The 20,882-nt window shown below is 41.5% G+C and overlaps 1 protein-coding gene across 1 annotated transcript; it reads right to left on the bottom strand.

The window, feature by feature from the left end:
- Positions 1-8,172: 8,172 nt before the first annotated feature.
- LOC124132336 lies at positions 8,173-16,444 on the bottom strand. Its single transcript, XM_046496217.2, has 4 exons — positions 16,196-16,444; positions 12,892-13,065; positions 11,819-11,946; positions 8,173-8,394 (listed from the first exon to the last, which is right to left on the bottom strand). The coding sequence occupies exons 1-4, from the start codon at positions 16,345-16,347 to the stop codon at positions 8,324-8,326; spliced, it is 525 nt and encodes a 174-aa protein (XP_046352173.2). The 5' UTR covers positions 16,348-16,444; the 3' UTR covers positions 8,173-8,323.
- Between the last annotated feature and the right edge of the window lie 4,438 nt (positions 16,445-20,882).

Below are 20,882 nucleotides of genomic sequence, written 5' to 3' on the forward strand. Positions count from 1 at the left end.
TCCAGGTGTGTGGCACTAGTTCATATAATGGGCTGGTCTCTAATACTTTAGCTCCAGGTGTGTGTCACTAGTTCATATAATGGGCTGGTCTCTGATACTTTAACTCCAGGTGTGTGGCACTAGTTCATATATTGGGCTGGTCTCTAATACTTTAGCTCCAGGGGTGTGGCACTAGTTCATATAATGGGCTGGTCTCTAATACTTTAGCACCAGGTGTGTGGCACTAGTTCATATAATGGGCTGGTCTCTGATACTTTAGCTCCAGGTGTGTGGCACTAGTTCATATACTGGGCTGGTCTCTAATACTTTAGCTCCAGGTGTGTGGCACTAGGTCATATAATGGGCTGGTCTCTAATACTTTAGCACCATGTGTGTGGCACTAGTTCATATAATGGCTTGGTCTCTAATACTTTAGCTCCAGGTGTGTGGCACTAGTTCATATAATGGGCTGGTCTCTAATACTTTAGCTCCAGGTGTGTGGCACTAGTTCATATAATGGGCTGGTCTCTAATACTTTAGCTCCAGGTGTGTGGCACTAGTTCATATAATGGACTGGTCTCTAATACTTTAGCTCCAGGTGTGTGGCACTAGGTCATATAATGGGCTGGTCTCTAATACTTTAGCTCCAGGTGTGTGGCACTAGGTCATATAAAGGGCTGGTCTCTAATACTTTAGCTCCAGGTGTGTGGCCTCTAGTTCATATAATGGGCTGGTCTCTAATACTTTAGCTCCAGTTGAGATGCGGCACATCCTAGTATAATGTGATGTTCGCTAATGTTTTAGCTCCAGTTGAGATGCGCCACCTCCCAGTTTAATGTTATGCCCTCTAATGTTTCAGATCCAGTTGAGATGTGCCCAATCTTATTACTATTATTATTATTATGTGTTGGTCATTTAATGTCTGAGCTAAGAAGAAGCAGATTATTTTTCCGGACAGAATCATTTTCTTCAAGATAATGAGTTGGTCTCTATAGTGTTGTAGCTCCGATTGTGATGCGCCACTTCATATGTTAGTTTCGAATGTTTCAATGTTATGGTTAATCCCGGCGTTACTTTAACTCCATAAAGTTTCGATATAGTCACTGTGACTTTGTACCTTTCCTGTTTTAGATCCAGTGGTGTCGCGCCACTTTATATAATGTAATTCAGCAATATTTAGCTAAATGGTGTTATTGGCTCGCCTGACCTTAACTTATAATCTTAATTTTAATTCCAAGCCTACCAAAGTATCCTATGTACATCATGTGTTCACTCTCATCCATTCATACACGCACACGCATTCAACTTTACATAGTCACACTAAGTTACAATCATAATATTAATCAAACACTCTGTGACTCTGTAATAATTTAACACCCTTCACTTTATGATACGCAACAACCACAACGATAACACGTGGCCTTGTTGTCAAACAAATTCTTCCGCTTGTTATCGTCTTTGTTTTCTTTCTCAAGTGACGTCATATGTACTACGTCATTTCAAAAACACTCACTTCGCCATTTTGTAACTGCTCCGGTATGCGATTATACTTTCATAACAATTTAATAAAATTTTATTTTAAAAAAGTTAACTGGCAACTATTTACAAAACTATGCAACCAAACAGACATAGACCAAATACATGACACAAACAGCAAAGATTTCGATATGGTTTGGCAGAATGGCCTCATTAAAAAATTAGAAATGAAAGCCATTAATGGGAGAATTTTATATATCATACACTCTTTCCTAACAGACAGAAATATCACAGTTAAATCCCTTGAAACATTATCAGATACCCGACCATAAGAAAATGGCACCCCACAAGGTAGCATATTGTCGCCGACATTATTTAATTTCATGATTGATGACATTTTTCCAAAAAATATTAAAAACAATAATATGTCAAAAGCAAAATTTGCAGTCGACATTTCCTTCTGGACATTCTCATCTTCATCAAACCTAATTAAAACCAAAATACAGTCTGCACTTAACAGTATTCAGAAATGGTCTGCTTATTGGGGCTTTCAAATTAACAATGAAGAAATCACATTTCAAAAAGAAGCAAAATTTCTAGGAGTCACATTTGACCAACACCCCTCCTGGACTCCCCATATTTCAAAACTGGCCCACTCTTGCGAAAAAGACTTAAACCTAATGATAGCCATCAGAGGAACTGACTGGGGATAGGCAAGCAAACACTTCCTTGTATAAATATAACACAAATACAATCAAAATAGATTATGCCGCTCCGGTCCTAAGTGGCATTACAAGTATAAATCATAGCCACAGGTACCAGGACTGGTACTGCCCACAATACACTATTACTTATGACAGGCACACTCTCAATCACACACCACAGACATCAATCGAGCTTAAAGTACAGGGCTGGGGCCCAACATAACCCAATATACAAAACACTCACACAAAAATATCACAATAAAAATATTCAAAACCCACCAAGAAAAAGCCCCATACCTTACTCACCTATACAAACTATTACATACCCACAATCCCACCAACATTAAACACACTCCCCCACCCAAACATCATATACTTGATCAACCAGCACCAGAAACAGAAACCTCACTACACAGTGTACTACATACGCAACCCAACATCTCCCCTACAGAAAAATCCATCATTAATTTTAACCACATACATACCAACTGGCCACCCCCCACACACATATACTCTGACGCCTCACAAGATAAGAACAATAACACAGGACTAGGTATCCATGTAGACTAGGCCAAACCAATAACCCCTAATTATCATTATAAAAATTATACTACTACTAATACTGCTGAACTATGAGCCACACTTACAGCCCTCCATCTAGTAAAACCCCTTAAACAAAACATCTCTCTAATTATTTCAGACCCTCTTGGCTCATTAAAACAAATTCAAAACAAATATTCCAAAACCCGACCCGACTTAATATACAACATCATTACATTTCATTTCAGAATTAAAATCAGAAAATAAATCTATAAGTCTACAGTGGGTACCTGACCAATCCAACAGACCTGGTAACAACATTTCAGACATAGCAACTAAAGTAGCCATGACTCATCCATCACCATCCATTGATTTTCACACTTCCAAATCCGAGCTGAAATCTTAAATAAAACAATCCATCAAAATTCAAAATTTCTACTGGATTAACCTGGATTAAGACTATATTTCATAAACCTATCTATAAATGCCACAATTTTTAACAATTCGACCTTTTTTTTATAAAATAATATCCCCTATTATCAGTGGCAATACACATCTTAACTATAATTTATTTAAGCAAAACAGACATCTAAATGGTTACTGTACAAACTGCCTCATTTCCGCAGATCTAGATCACATTTTTAACCGCTGTCCACTTTATAGCACTTTCCACCCTCAACTAGTATTACTCTATCCCATCTCACTATCAGCACAACATTTCCTTACTATTCAACCCTCCAGCAATATACAACTCCATTTTCAATTTCCTTCTTAATGCTAAACTCAGGGACAAATTTTAGAACATCCCAAATAAACTCTGCTTCAATATCTCATAATGTAAGCAAACCTTTTCCCATTTAGAATCGGGATCGAAATATCCAGCGCGAACTGTATTCTTCGTCCGCGCGCGAAATTCCACTTATCCTTAACACTAACAAAGAACATCAATTACTCAGCCAAATGTCAATGTCAAGGACACGATAACACTGCTCACTGCAATAATCGCTTCCCTACCTCGCCACCACGACTCCCCACCCCAGCGATTATAGACTTAGGCTAGGCTCTTATTCCTTTATTCTTTCTTCAGTAGGTCCAATATCTAATTACAGCTTATCTGTAATACATTTATAACCCATTATGCTATACTTTATATATATGCATCGTTAATACTATATTAGGGTAGTAGGAGCTGTTTTAGTTGTCATACTATAATTTTGTGTTTTAAATTATTAACAACTCTTCCAAATTCATTAAACCATCTATACCCTCTCTTGTAATAATAACTAAAGATATCATTCTTAATTATGAATACATTATATGAAAACATTATAGACATACGTGTTATCAGTTTTTACCCCTTCAGTTATAGTTTTTTGGGGTATGGTGATTTATCTATATTTATAATAGTATTCATATTTATCATTCCCCACCTACCCCGTCTACGAAATACATTAACTGTGAAGTAGACGTTAAAGCCCCCAAATCCAGTCAAGCCCAGGTTCAGCCCCAGTTGTGACGCACCACTTCATAAGAGTTAGTCTCTAATGTTTCAGCTCCAGTTGTGATGCGCCACTTCATATAATGAGTTGTTCTCAAATGTTTCAGCTCCAGTTGTGACGCGCCGCTTCCTACTAGTATGAGCTGTTTTTTATGATTTATGTCCAGTTGAGACGCATCACTTAGACGAAGCAGATTATTTTTCCAGACAGAATCATATTTTTTCAATATGATGCTTTAAACTCGGCGCTACTTTAACTTCATATAGTTTCTATAGTCACAGTGACGTTGACTGAATGTAGGCATGTCCTTCTGCAATTGTAGGTTATACCTAGACGACCAAGGTGCCTGGACATGGGTTACACATTGCAACTGTCCGTGGTCATGTGGGCTCCATTCTGAGAAAGCCATGTTATGCTGGACTTTCTCTGTGAAGAATGTGGTCAGTAGATATAGGGGTGTATTTTGCTGGTCCGAATGTTCCGAGTAGTGGAGAAAGTATAACCTTCCGCATTCATGGTGAAGTGTAAGAATGAGTTGCGGGTGCTGTCCACACCCAATGATACCCCAGTTACCGTAGAAAGGCAGTTGTAGTGTCAGCTGAGGTCGTCGGGAAGTCTGATCTCAAGAGCACATATACTGATAGATATTAAAAAGCTCTCAGCTTCCGGTTCAAATGAACAGATACACTGACTCCGTTTGGCCATTATTAAGCACAATAGTCAATGCAAAGATTTCGTGTTATGGATCTCTGTTGTGCATACCCGTTCCGGCAAGTAACTTTTGTAGAGATTTATAACGATTTGCGTTTCACTACCATAGGATCATTTCAAAAACAAAATCAAAACTATAGTCTATATTGAAATGTACCACCTCCATTAACGATGATTTAGTCTTTTAATGTTTTAGATCCAGTTCAGACATGCAAAATCCTATTTTAATGAGTTGGTCTTTCAATGTTTCAGAATCATTTGAGAAGCGCCACTTCCTGGTATAATGAGTTGGTCTCTAGTGTTGTAGCTCCAGTTGTGATGCACCACTTCATGTATTGAGTTGTTCTCATATGTTTCATCTCCAGTTGCGATGCACCACTTCATATAATGGGTTGGAGTCTAGTGTTTCAGTTGCAGTAGTGATGCACCACTTCGTTTAATTCGTTGCTCTCTAATGTTTTATTTCCCGTTGTGACGCACCACTCGATTATTTACAGATCGCCGTCATATAGCTGGAATATTGCTGAGAACGGCGTTAAACAACAAACAAACAAACACTTCATATCATGTATTGGTCTCAAATGTTTTTGCTCATGTTGTGATGCGCCACTTCATTTTAGTTGGTCTCTTATGTTTCAGCTCCAGTTGTGAGCACCACTTCATATAATGACTTGGTCTCCAGTGTATCAGCTCCAGTTGTGACGCACCACTTCATATAATGAGTTGGTGTTTCAGCTCCAGTTGTGAGCACCTCTTCATATAATGAGTTGGTCTCCAATGTTTCAGCTCCAGTTGTGACGCACCACTTCATATGAGTTGGTCTCCAATGTTTCAGCTCCAGTTGTGAGCACCACTTCATATAATGAGTTGGTCTCCATTGTTTCAGCTCCAGTTGTGACGCACCACTTCATATAATGAGTTGGTCTCCAATGTTTCAGCTCCAGCTGTAACGAACCAATGCATATTATGAGTTGATCTGTACCTTTTCAGCTCGTTGTGACGCGCCACTTCCTACTAGTATGAAGTGATTTGTAGAAGGACCAAGGTGAGCTTGTCGTCAGTGAGTGAGTGAGTGAGTTGGGTTTAACGCCGCTTTTAACAGTATTCCAGTTTTATCACGGCGGGTCAGCTTAATGTGGGAGGAAAGCCCGAAGTGATGCAGGTCTCGGACGTTTACCACTTTGGTGAAACCCGAGAGCACGGGTATGGTGCTGACAAACCTAGAAACATAATCGGGGCGAACCGGGATTCGAACCCACAATCATAGGTTTCTGGCGTGTCCAAGGGACGCAACTCTGCACAGCGAATCGCGGCGCCTTAGACGACTGGTCCACCCGTGCCCCCGCTTGTCGTCAGTACATCAACAATTTTATCAAACGACTTCTTCTTCTGAACCACTAATTGGAAATTAACAAAATTTGACTGGAAGCATCCCTAGGTGGTGGGTATTCAAAATTGTACAAATAGTGGGGCTGACCCCCCAAGGGGCTGAGGGGCGGGGCCAAATCGGGGTAATATGGCTACATTGCTTTAAGCGTTTTCTTCTCTGGAACTAAGAGCTAGATATCAACCATATATGGTTCGAACCATTCTCCGGTCGTAGGGATTCAAAATTGTATAAATGGTAGGGCTGACCCCCCCCCCCCCCCCCCCCCAAGGGGCTGATGGGCGGGGCCAAATCGGGGTAATATGGCTATATTGCTTTAAGCGTTTTCTTCTCTGGAACTAAGATATAGATATCAACCATATATGGTTGGGACATTCCCTGGTGGTGAGGATTCAAAATTGTACAAATGGTGGGGCTGGCCCCCAAGGGGCTGAGGGGCGGGGTCATGCGAAACGTTGTTCGATCGGTGGCCCGTTCGGGATCTTATGGTAGACATGTGCGGGACGTTTCCGGGTTTAGCGCATAAGTGACAAAAATGATGACGGCTGCAATTCCCTATTTTGTTATGTGTTCCCGTGTATCACTTCAGAAGAGCGGTTCACTTGCCTGTGCGTGTGTTTGTGACGGGTGCGGGGCAGGCTGCGCTCTGTTACCGTGAAAACCTGGTGTCATCGCTGTTTGATAGTATATAGTCGGATTCGTACAGTGGATTTCTTGTGAATATGGAAAGGGTTTTGTGCTTTTATTTATTCATTGTGATGTATGGCGGATTTTACGTGCGCCTCAGATTGGTGGTATTTTGACCGTCTCGATACAATTTGAGTTGGGACATCATGACTATGTATGTAAGACAACATTTAATAACACACACACACACACACACACACACAGAGACACACACATCCTCCCACCCCAGCCAAGGCCCATCCCTGCCACCTACCGCTCTGTCTAAAATGCAATTCGCCGTCCAGTGAGAACACATTCGTACATCATGCAACTTACTGTTGCAAGTCAATATCCGAGGTCAATATCCGAGCTCCTTCCCGTTCATGTTGATTAAACCAATTCTGTCAGCTGAATATCCTGTCAGAATTCACATTCCGTACTCAAAATGTCAATAAATATGTCCAATTTGTAATCCCTCGCTTCTAGTGGAGAGTGAGAAAAGATCCACTGGCTTTTTAAGTACATAAATCATGCGCTGGAGGACGTTTTTTATAACGGGGACGGTGGGGTAGCCTAGTGGTTAAAGCGTTCGCTCGTCACACCGAAGACCCAGGTTTGATGCCCCACATGGGTACAATGTGTGAAGCCCATTTCTGGTGTCCATTTCTGGCCATGAAAATTGCTGGAATAGTGCTTATAGCGGCGTAAAACCATTCTCACTCGCTTCTATGACGGCTGATTGACATAAATGCACTCGACACATGCAATGCAAACGTTCTTTTCAAAATTGTCCTGATTTGTGCCATCGAAATCATATTTCACCAATCAGTGGACAGTCATTTCGGCGGATGTGAAGGACTCCTCCAGAAAACACGCGACCGGAAACCATTAATATACATATTGCTGCTCTCCAATTCGAAATTTTTAACCCAGGAAATATGTCATGTTTCATATACATATCGAGTGTTTCCTCGTTAGAGCAGACGTGATGTGAGCCACCACTTTAAAGTTGGACAAGTACAAGCCGACAGCGTGATAGACAGTATGCCTGTAACAGTTATTTATTAATAATCATTCCAAATCTTCCATTTCAAGAGGACATATCATGGAAGTCGCACACGCACACGCACACGCACACGCACACGCACACGCACACGCACACACACACTTGTTCGCCCGTTCGTTTAACACAATAAGATAAATTCCGCTGTAGCAGAGACATTTTAGTCGTTTAAAAATATATTATATATAGCAGGAAGTCGGTATTAACATTGACAAAACAGACATACAGAATCACAGATCTAACAATTCCTCATTTCATATAAGACGACGCATGTGCAACATCCGTGGCTCGCCGTGATTTAGTGGCCGTCGCTCTGCACAAAGGTGAAGATGAGCGTCTCCTGGTGTTGAGGGACGTAGGAACTGACCCCTGAAAATAGAATCACATTTTTCATATATTTGAGTTTAAATAGCTACTCAGAAAACGTGTTGCCATTGCAGCCACAAAGTAAATAATAAAAACATGGATCATGGACGTAACCTTTTGACGTTTTTACGGCACCAGTCGGTTCATTCGTGACCAACTCGCGTTATTCCGGGACAAGCCGAATAGCGACTCGTGCCCCTCTTGTGGCCATTTTTGCAACCGGGTTCCGTCTTAGCGCAAACGGGCATACCTAAAACAATTTCGTTGCGCAATGGTTCACATATATTTCCCAATATATCATTTATATTTCAGATGCAATTAAAAGCACATCAGGACATGCGAAATTATACAGTATGATTGAACACATTTAACTGTGTCTTGGGTATATTTTTAGATGCAAGACATATGTAAAAACAGAAATTATTTCTGAGGGATTCTTTGACGAAGAACTTGAAACCATACGCGCATTCTAAATGATTTGTCGTATTTTCGCACATAACATTCATCGATAGGGGGACGAGTCTTCTTGCAGGTTACGGAAAGGGGCGAGTGGTGACGAATGCAGTCGGTTAGTTCAGTCTGGGTAACTATCTCTTATACCCTTTAAACTTTCACGTAGTTTCTCACTTAGGTCTGACCGCCCAAAATGTGTAGAAAGGGACGTAACACTAGACATACATTAAGGAACCAATTTTCGACCTCAGTATCTCTTAGATAAGCATGCACATTTAAATGCATGTGACTTCAGTAGTCCTGAGAAAACTTGTCCCCAAAGATTCTGCACCTGGACATTTGATTCAGAACAATGGCCAAACAGTCATAATGTCCACGGCAACCTCACTTAACGAATGATGAACATTTAACAAAATTCCACAATGTGTTGAAACATGCATAAGAAGCTAGGGCAAATGACAGCGTCTGATTCCGTGTGACGTCATCTCCAAGCATGCAGCAGGATCTGCTGAGCGTGGGTTCGAGTCCAAGACGTGGCCGGATTACTATCACCCGTCTGTCATCATCACACCTGTGGGATTCACCAAAGAGGCCCGCGCCTTCGCCATGCTTCACCCAGCCAAAAGCGACGTCAAAATACACTCACTCACTCACTCACTCACTCACTCATAGAGGCCGTCTGGATATCTTAAGTGTCTCAATTACACCTCGACTACTACTGGACTACAATAATTACAACTACCACTACTGCTGCTACTTTTACTACTACTACTACTACCACTGCTGCTACGACTGCTACTACTACTGCTGCTACGACTACCGCTACTTTTACTCCTACTACTACTGCTGCTGCTACTACTACTACTACAACTACTTTTACTACTACTACTACTACTACTACTTCTATTACTATTACTACTACTACTGCTACTACAACTACAACTACTGCTACTGCTACTTTTACTACTACTACTACTACTACTACTACTACTTTTACTACTACTACAACTACTACTTCTACTACTTCTACTTCTCCCGCTACCAAAACTACTACTGCTACTATTTTTGCTACTACTGCTACTTTTACTGCTACTACTACTACTACTACTAGTACTACCGCTACTTTGACTACTACTACTACTACCACTACTGCTGCTGCTACTAGTACTACTGCTACTTTTACTGCTACTACTACTACCGCTACTTTTACTGCTACTACTTCTACTACCACTACTGCTGCTGCTACTACTACTACTGCTACTTTTACTACTACTACTACTACTACTACCACTACTGCTTCTGCTACTACTACTACTGTTACTTTTACTGCTACTACTACTACTACTACTGCTACTTTTACTGCTACTACTAGTACTACTACTACTGCTACGTTTACTGCTACTGCTACTACTGCTATGTTACAACTAATGCTACCAAATAATGCTACTAGATACTCTCTTCAACTACGACTTCCTGACCACCCGATCCCGTCAGTCGCCTTTCACGGCAAGCATTGGTTGCTGAAGACCTAGTCTACCCCGGATCTTCACGGGTGTATTAGCATGTGTGAAGTTGTAAGTATGCTACATTTTCAAAGAGTTAACATTCACAAGAACTTCGATATGGTCTCTCTTGTCAACACAAATAATGCTGAAGTCATCGCTGTAAATAGGACACGAACTGACTGAACAACAAATCAGCTCGGAATACCATCTGTGTTTCAAAAGGTAGCGTTTTAATGATTGAAATACGATTCATATCTGACCGTCATGTCTTTTCAATTACACTTGAAATGGTTCTTCCTATATGAATAGCTCCTCAATTGTATTGTTAGCCTACAGTCCACCTAACATAAATACCCGAACATTGCGAGCATACAAAAAGTCGTGTAATGAAACTCATTCATGATAATAAAAAAAGGACGCGACTGTATGACTTCTATTATAGAAAGCCGTAAGTCCCGACGTCAATCCAGTTTTACAGCTATTGATTTTAAAAAGACATAGGACTGTCATTGATAGGACATTACTATGGGATAAATGGAGTAAAGTTGGTGGGAATTGAAATACGTTTAAAGCTGTCACTTTATAAAAAATGTCAGATTTCTGTACGCATTTATGGCCTTTATACACCCTGGTATACTTACACTGTTTGTTATCGCCCCTACTTTTTAAATTGAACATTAATGATGTCATTGTATGCAGCAGAAAATGATAGTTTTTGTGATATGGTTTGACATGTCACTGTTGTTGACTGCGATTGTACAGGCGCTTGTGTGATTTAGATGGAAATCGAGTTAAGAGTAAACAAGCTTTGGTTTTACAAAAGAAACGAAATCGGAATTTTAGAGTACATGTAAAATTTTCTGACCTTAGCCTTGACCATTGTAAATTCCTTTTTGTTGTGTCTCAATCGTATATTTAATGACCAATGGAAACAAGCAGTGTCAAATCGGATGGTAGGACTGGCACAGGCGGTAATAAGCTTCGAACATATTCAACTTTCTAAAAATGAAGTTGGTACTGAATTTTATGTAAATAGACGGGCATATTGGCATTTTTCAGATGTGGTTTTGCCTCCTTAAGAGTTGAAACTGGAAGATAAGATAGCTTTCCTTTACCTGAGAGGAATGTTGTATTGTATTGTATTTTTTATTGAGGATGAATATCACGTTGGACTTCTGTTAGTATTTCGTAGAACTAGTTCCGTAGGGAGCGGCTCATGGTTTATGTATTTTATCTTGTATATTTATGATCATATATTGAGTCGAGATATTAATAAACGATCTGTCTGTCTGTCTGTCTGTCTAATTTGGTGAACCCTGAATTATTTACCATTTGCTTACGAGACGACCCCCTCCCTCTTAATCCTAATTTAGCGAGGCACCTGCATGGCTGATTTCCAGAAAATAGTAGTGATCAGTGATCAGTGAAAATAATTTTGTCACCGTCCTGCGAATGGACCCTGACCTTACCTAGAGAGAGAGACACCATGTCCTGATCTGTTATCTTCCACCATGTTTTATTCAGATTGAAGTCAGCCTTCAATCCATTGATGGTGTCGATGAAAAAGCCCCACTTCTCATGATAGTTTCCGGCAAACCTGCACATAATAACAACAATAGAGACACATAATAACAACAATAGAGGCAAATATAACGACAATATACACATAATAACAACAATAGAGGCAAATATAACGACAATATACACATAATAACAACAATAGAGACACAAAATAACAATAGAGACACATAATAACAATAGAGACACATAATAACAACAATAGAGGCAAATATAACGACAATATACACATAATAACAACAATAGAGACACATAATAACAAGAGAGACACATAATAACAAGAGAGACACATAATAACAACAATAGAGGCAAATATAACGACAATATACACATAATAACAACAATAGAGACACATAATAACAACAATAGAGGCAAATATAACGACAATATACACATAATAACAATAGAGACACATAATAACAACAATAGAGACACAATAACAACAATAGAGAGGCAAATATAACGACAATATACACATAATAACAACAATAGAGACATAGAAATAACAATAGAGACATAATAGCAACAATGGAGACAAAACAGAATATCTCTCATCAGAGATTTCGTATAATTTTGAGTTTGATTGCTTTTATTTAAGAGAAGAAATAATCTTTAGTCCAATTACACTGATGTATAGAAAGAATAGATGACAATTGAAACGACGCTAGATTTTCAATTTAGCACCTCCACAATACCCACGGCAACTGGTGTGTCAATGTATGAAACCACTATCCTGTAGTGAAGGCTTTCGAACACATATGCAGAGACAAGGCTAAAATATATCATCAACGTTGTTTGAAGGATATTGGGAAGGCTTATATTGGCTATTGGATATCGGTTGTTACGAAGCAATGGTAGTGGATGGGCTAATGGTATTTATATTTAGTTCTTATAAATATAGAGTAAGTTTGTAGTTGGATCTAGGATGACTTTGTCCTTTGTACTCACACCGTCAAACATATACCTGAACTCCCTTTGCTTTTTCGCTGCATTCTCCAAGAAGAAGATGAGCTCTCGTTGTCTCATCCCGTACAGTTCAACGGAATGATTGAAGTAGGGCTCAACCAGGGAGTTCACTACACTCAACGCCACGTCGATCTCAGGGCCACAGAGCCCGCATGGCGTCTGGTAAGGGTTCCTTAAACAGACAAAGGCGAATCTAGTGCCAATACTATGACACCATCGATTGTTCATTCGAAGTTGGCGGACATATTGACGGGAAACCTGCTTGATTAACCTCACGAAGAAGTAAGGAGTTCTGAAACGTCGTTACTTTACTGAGGGGACAATACTAAGATTAAACATATGCCGCCAACTGGATAAAATGACACGACAAGGACGTATATACCCTGTTGAAGAGGCTATACCGAGACATCGAATGTCGTTACTGGATAAAGAGGCTATACCGAGACATCGAATGTCGTTACTGCATAAAGGGGCTATACGTAGACATCGAATGTCGTTACTGCATAAAGGGGCTATACGTAGACATCGAATGTCGTTACTGCATAAATGGGCTTTATCTAGACATCGAATGTCGTTACTGGATAAAGGGGCTATACCTAAACATCAATTGATGTTACCGGAAATGTCCTTACAAATTTAAGGGGTAATACATAGAGTTGAATCCGATTGAAAGGGCAATGCCTTGAGCTGACATGTCGTTACCCTGATAAAGGGCAATATATAGAGCTCAATGTCGTTACCCTGATAAAGGGCAATATATAGAGCTCAATGTCGTTACCCCGATAAGGGGCAATATCTAGAGCTCAATGTCGTTACCCTGATAAAGGGCAATACCTAGAGCTCAATGTCGTTACCCTGATAAGGGGCAATATCTAGAGCTCAATGTCGTTACCCTGATAAAGGGCAACATCTAGAGCTCAATGTCGTTACTCGGTTAAAGGGCAATACCAAGAGTTCAATGCGATTACTCGGATAAAGGCAATACCTAGAGCTCAATATCGTTTCCCGGATGAAGGGGGAATACATAGACCTGAAATGTCGTCACGTGGTGATGGGGCAGTGATACGTTGACACAAGTTGCAGAGACAAAGAATGAGCACAAACAAACCTTATCGTGACTGTTGGATAGTGATTCGCAAACACATGCTTCTTATGATTGTGAACAGGAGTTTGTCCTTTTAATTAGTTTGTCCCGCGTATGGGCACCTGCCTGATCATCCACGCAGTAGTGTAGAATACGGCAATTGATAAAAACAACAGAACAATAGTTCGGTGGTTTCATTTGTCAGGTTATAGCTACCATGGAATATAGTGGTAAGGTGAGGGGAAATGGTGTTTACTGCCGCGTTCAATATTGTTGCACTTATATAACGAAATGCATTCACGTGTGTTTGTGTGTTTGTTTGTCTTTTTTTGTTTTCTATTTGTTTGTATGTATGACACATACACGCACGCGCGCGAGACGTTGAACTTCACCTCACCTCACCTCACCTACTCTGTTTGTCATGCTCTGTCGCAGATTGTATTACCCCGACCCGATCCACCCACCACCGACAACTTCACTTCCTGGTGCAGCGTCAAGCCAGTCGTTATCCAGTATACATCTTCTAGGTACATCCACGTAAACAGCTCCACGTTACACAACACGACAACGTCGCTAAACGTTTCTCTCCAGGGTGTGGCGGGTCTAGTCAATAATCCGTGTCCAAAGCTGTCGTGAATAGCCATGCACAATTGTGTCCCTTAGCTGTGCCAGGATGCTCTGGTGTGTGCGTGCGTGCTTGCGTGCTTGCGTGCGTGCGTGCGTGCGTGCGTGTGTGTGTGTCTGCTTGTACTAGGCCGGATTAATGCCGATTTTATAGTGCTAGCCCACTGAGACACCATGCCGCAGTTTAACAAGAATCTCCCATTAAGAAACAGTATACTGACTCCGAACCGACCAGTCCTTGTTTTATTTAGCCCCTTAATGCCGAGCGCCAGACAGGGTAACAACAAGTACCATCTTTTGGTATAACTCGGCCGGTGATCCAAGCCGACCATCTGTCCTCCGGGCAGACTCCCAACCACTACACCACGGAGGCGGTCGGATCTGCTGCTTGTGGGATCACATATGTACACCGATTATGATCCGGTTATGATCAGCATCATACCCTAGCTCCATGGTTTCATTAAGTGTGTCGGGGGCACGGGTGGCCCAGTCGTCTAAGGCGCCGCGATTCGCTGTGCAGGGTCGCGTCACTTGGGGACGCCAGAAACCAATGATTGTGGGTTCGAATCCCGGTTCGCCCCGATTATGTTTCTAGGTTTATCAGCACCATACCCGTGCTCGTGGGTTTCACCGAAGTGGTAAACGTCTAAGACCTGCATCACTTCGGGCTTTCCTCCCACATTAAACTGACACGCCGTGATTTAACTGGAATACTGTTAAAAGCGGCGTTAAACCCGACTCACTCACTCACTCACTCACTCACTCACTCATTAAGTGTGTCATGTTTATATTCCTCCGACATTCCGTCGACACGACGTATTGTAACTGTTTTGTTTGTTTATTTGACGGCTGTATGACGGCTACCAGGTGTGAACACGTGCTAGTCCATTTGTAATGTATGTCTTATTATACATACGGTTGTTTGTCTGTTCTATGACGGCTGTCTGTAAATAATCGAGTCTGAACCAGATAATCCAGTGATTGACATCATGAGCATCGATCCACGCAATTTGGATACGATGACATGCATCAACCAAGTCAGCGAGCCTGACCACCTGATCCCGTTAGTCGCCTTTTACGACAAGCATGGGTTGCTGAAGACCTATTCTTCCCCGGATCTTCGCGGGTCTCTATAGATGAACCACTGGTCGAACTCTACACGCTAGGAACCTTGTCATCATGTCATGGCAAATGTGAAAAAACGTTCATTCTGTATCCATTTTTCGACACTAACACATACATGCTTGGTAGATCAGCTGTTAAAGTGTTAGTTCGTCAACCCGAAGGACTGGGTTCGAATCCCTACATGGGTACAACTTTTAAGCCGATCAGTTCAAATCTAATGGGATGAAAGAGATTTTAAGTTTCAATGTTAATAGACGGACGACGGACAAGACAGATACCATACGCTCACATTGAATATGTCACGGTTAGCTAAACGCAGCAAAGAAACAAAATCATCGTCATCATCATCATCAATACTATACATATCGAGAGAGAGAGTGAGAGAGAGAGACACACACACACACACACACACACACACACACACACACACACACACACACACACACACCTGGGACCATGGCTGTCTTACCCTGTTGTAGTTGACGGGGTCGTTGTTGTGGTGGTCGTATTCCCACCGTTGCCGCTACCCGTCGTGCTGACGTACAGAGTCGCTCCTAGACCCACCGCCACCAGAATGGAAGCGATCACCCCCACCGTGATACCAGTATTACACTGTGTCATCGTGCACTGCTAGACTCGGCGTGAACTGTATCCTTCTCCCTAGGCCTAGCTCATGTCATGCGAGTATGTATCTCTCCGCTGTGGTCATGTGACAATGAATGCATACGACGCATGCCTGCCTTTCGTTCATTCTTGTTATTCTCTCCACCTTAAAAATAAACGTTGTTTTTTCTACATGCGAAGATCCGGGTTCACTAGAGTGTATATATATATAGGGCTTGTCAACAACCCGTCACTATTGACGTATTTGTCAATGCTGTCATCTTTTATTAAGATAAGATTAATTACTTAACGTAGCATCTGCATGTTTTCTACATATAATAAGCATGGGTGCGTGGGTTGTTTTAAGCCGGCTTTAGCAATATTCCAGCAATATAAAGCGAAGGACATCAGAAATGGGCTTCACACATTGTACCCATGTGAGGAATCGAACCCGGGTCTTCGGCGTGACAAGCTAACGCTCTAACTACTAGGCTATCCCACCGCCCCTATATATATATATATATATATATATATATATATATATATATATATAATAGACCCGTGCAGATCCGGGGTAGATTAGGTCTTCAGTAACCCAATGCTTGTCGTCAGAGGCGACTAACGGGATCGGTTGGTCAGGCTCGCTGACTTGGTTGATGCATGTCATCGTATCCCAATTGCGCGGATGTCAATCACTGGATTGTCTGGTCCAGACTCGATTATTTACAGACCGCCGTCATAGAACAGACAAACAACCGTATGTATAATAAGACATACATTACAAATGGACTAGCACGTGTTCACACCTGGTAGCACCATGGTGCTACATGTGTAAATTAACGGACTTGAATGTCAGATTTGCTTAAAGCCATCAAACATTGGCGTGCTGATATTTACCGCCTACAAAGTTTATACTGTTTTCTTCTGACTAGGAAGCTGAGGGCGTAATCAGGACATAAACATGCTGTGTTTTTAATGTAGGACTATGTTAATTGTATTTGGCGGGGCTAAATTGAATATGAAATCAAATAAACAGGGTGGGCTTTCAAATGATAAATTTAGTTGGTTATTCTGATTCGAAACCTCTGACTGACCAATCACAATCGACTATTTTCCCCAAGTGAATGATGCTATTTTCCTGATCAACACAGGTTTCGTCCTATATAGTCATGCATCTGTTTCTCTTAATGGAAACTCCGGAATACGAAAATACTAAACTTGCCAAGGTTTGATCCACGACAAGTGTCTTTGGATCAATTAGATTATAAAACTATAGAAGTGTAGTCAATGACAGTTTAACTTTCAAATATTTAGATCAATTCACTGTGTAGGAAAATGTGATTATCATAAAACTATAGAAGGTTAGTCAACGACAATTGAACTCTCAAATCTTCAGATCAATTAACTGCGTCGGACACTTTTGTCATGCCAAATGCTGAGATCAATTGATCAATCCCAGGATAGTTTGTCTACGATATGATAAATACGAATTAAAATTGACAACCACAAGAACAGTTTTTGAGATTTGAAACACTTTTGAGATATTCAGTTGTTATCAAGCACATCTAAAACGGCTTTTCACGTGTACCCTATAACCCGCCCTACAATATAAACGAATGATGGCTGTGTAAACCACTTAATAGAAGAGTGTGTAAAGGTTTATAAAGGCGTGTGTGACGCACTGAAGATAGGGATGCACGGAGGTGAGGTGAAATGGGTGTTAACGTCACGACGCAAATAGATCAGTCGGTAGTTTCGCGTAAGTCCTACTTCAGTTAAATTCACATCTCTTATGCAACCTGTTCACAACAGTTTAATATAAAGTTCGTATGTCCATGTTTTTATACCACATCTTCAAAATTATGGCAACCTTTGTACCAAGCTGTACGACCGTGAAGATCTGGGTTAGAATATGTCTTCAGCAACAGCTGCTTGCCGTAAGAGGCGATTATGCTTGTCGTTAGAGGCGACTAACATGATCGGATGGTCAGGCTCGCTGACTTTGATGCAAGTCATCGCATCCCAATTGCGAGGATCTACCTCATGATGTCAGACCCGTGAAGATTCCGGGGTAGAATAGATCTTCAGCAACCCATGCTTGCCGTAAAAGGCGACGATGCTTGTCGTAAAAGGCGACTAACGGAATCGGGTGGTCAGGCTCGCTGACTTGGTTGATACATGTCATCGATCCCAATAGTGTGGGTCGATGCTCATGATGTCAATCACTGGATTGTCTGGTCCAGACTCGATTATTTACAGACCGCCGTCATATAGCTGGAATATTGCTGAGTGCGGCGTTAAACAACAAACAACCAACCAACCTCATGATATTAATCACTGGATTTTCCTGTCCGGACTCGATTATCTATAGACTGCGAGTGTGGCGTTAAACAAACAAACAAACAAACAAAATGTACCTGACGTCGTACCCTGACGGCGTGGATCATTGATCATAATATCAATCACTGGACTGTCTGATCCGGATAGGCCGTCGTCATATGGCTTGGATATTACTGGGTGTGGCGTTGGCATGGGCAACAAACAAACAAATATTTTAGATGAAAATTGTGTAACTGCTGCGGAGAGAGGTCACGCTGACCCTCTTCGCGAACACCCTGTGTCATCACTGGTTTCCAGCGATCTATTCACAAAATTTAATGTTTGTCCTTTCCGTCCACTGGAATCTAATTAGGCAGATATTCGAGACTGATTAGTCTCTGTCGTTGACGTTTTGAATTTGTTGTTTAAAATCTAATTGTAACTTACAGACACTTCGAGAATCAGTTGATATTATGGGTCTGTCGGTATGCGGTTAACAGTGAAACTATGCACCATCACAACTGCATTGCTGCCCGAGGTATCACATGTACCTCTGACCCGTGAAGATCCGGGATAGAATAGGTCTTCTGCAACCCATGCTTGCAGTAAAAGGCGACTAACGGGATCGGGTGGTCAGCCTCACTGACTTGGTTGATCGATTCCAATTGCGTGGATTGATGCTCGATTGTTTACAGACCACAGTCATATAGCTGGAATATTGCTGAGTGCGGCGTTAAACAACAAACAAACAAACAACCTGTACCTTAATTCACATAACGGAGGGATCTGGTCTCATTACATATACTGATATTTTGCATGGAAATTACAAATTAGAGTTTTGAAGAGAACACTATTGCCTACTAATGTCACTAATAACCACGGCTACCTGTAATACATACCGAATTTCCTCTAAAAGACGCCGGGTCGATCAATTGATATAATTAATGATCCCTTTTTGGGACCTAAATTCGTGGTCATAGTAAAATGGGGGTATTAATAGAAGCCGGGCCTCTTATTGACGCCGGGTCAAAGGCTTGTCCGAAATAATTAGAAGCCCGGGCGTCTAATAGAGGAAATACGGTACATACAATCATGGACAACAGTGAGGACACACTTAGGGTTTCGCGAGTAATGCGCCCGAGTGAGTGAGTATTGTTTTACGCCGCGTTTAGCAATATCCCAGCAATGTCATGGCGGGGGACACCAGATATGGGCTTCACAAAATGTTCCCTTATGGGGAGTCGAACCCGGGTCTTCGGAGTGACGAGGGAACGCTTTAACCACTTGGCTAACCTACGGCCATAGTTCTCATTGACTGGACTACCCCACCGCCACTTATAGCACTCGGCAATATTCCAGCTATATGACAGCAGCATGCAAATCATAGAGTTTGCACCAAACAATCCAGTGACTGACAACATGAGTATCTATCAACGGAATATGGATACCATGACATGCATCAACCAAGTCGTCAAGTCTGACAGCCAGATCTGACAACCATGGGTTGCTGAAAACCAATTCTAACCAAGATCTCCACCATGGTACGTTATATGACACATCTGCACCCACGTGGTCAAACAGGAAGACTGGCCAAGGTCATCGACAGGCAGGACGGAGTGAACAGCCAGTCGTGGCGTCGGCTAAGATTGCACATCACCAACGACTACGTCAACGTCAACGACGAAGAATCGTCCTGTCACGTGCTTCCCATTATAATCTTTTCGCCAGTCGTTCACCCATCCACAATTAACCTGGCTGCTGTCGTCTTAAACTTCACCTTTTACATGTTTTATCTCCCGACCAATAACAAACTCGTACACTTGGACAATTTCTTGAATATATGTAAACCGTGTTGTATCCTGTAATGTGACTATAATACATGGAAACAGGAAATATATCAACTTTATCAGCTTGCCCTTCCCCCACGTATTGCTTCATCGAAAAATCAACATGAAAACGTGAATCCTGTATTCCTGACTGATTCGTCGACGGATATTTTGATTCCATTTTCTGATATTCAACCGATCAGGTGGATGTTCCTTGACGTCTCCCCTCTGAGATCTCTGCTCGTCCAGTAGATCTTGTCATCCCTCTTCTCGTTCACTCTGTACCAGGAGCACCTGGGTACTGACATCTACTGCCGCGCATGTTCTCTTTGAATGAGTTAGTGAGTATGGGTTTACGCTGGTTCCAGCAATATTCCAGCAATATCACCACGCGGTACGCCAGAAATG

The sequence above is a fragment of the Haliotis rufescens genome, unplaced genomic scaffold, assembly GCF_023055435.1.
Source record: "Haliotis rufescens isolate VD_foot unplaced genomic scaffold, xgHalRufe1.0.p SCAF_3, whole genome shotgun sequence".
NCBI classification, from domain to species: Eukaryota; Metazoa; Mollusca; class Gastropoda; order Lepetellida; family Haliotidae; genus Haliotis; species Haliotis rufescens.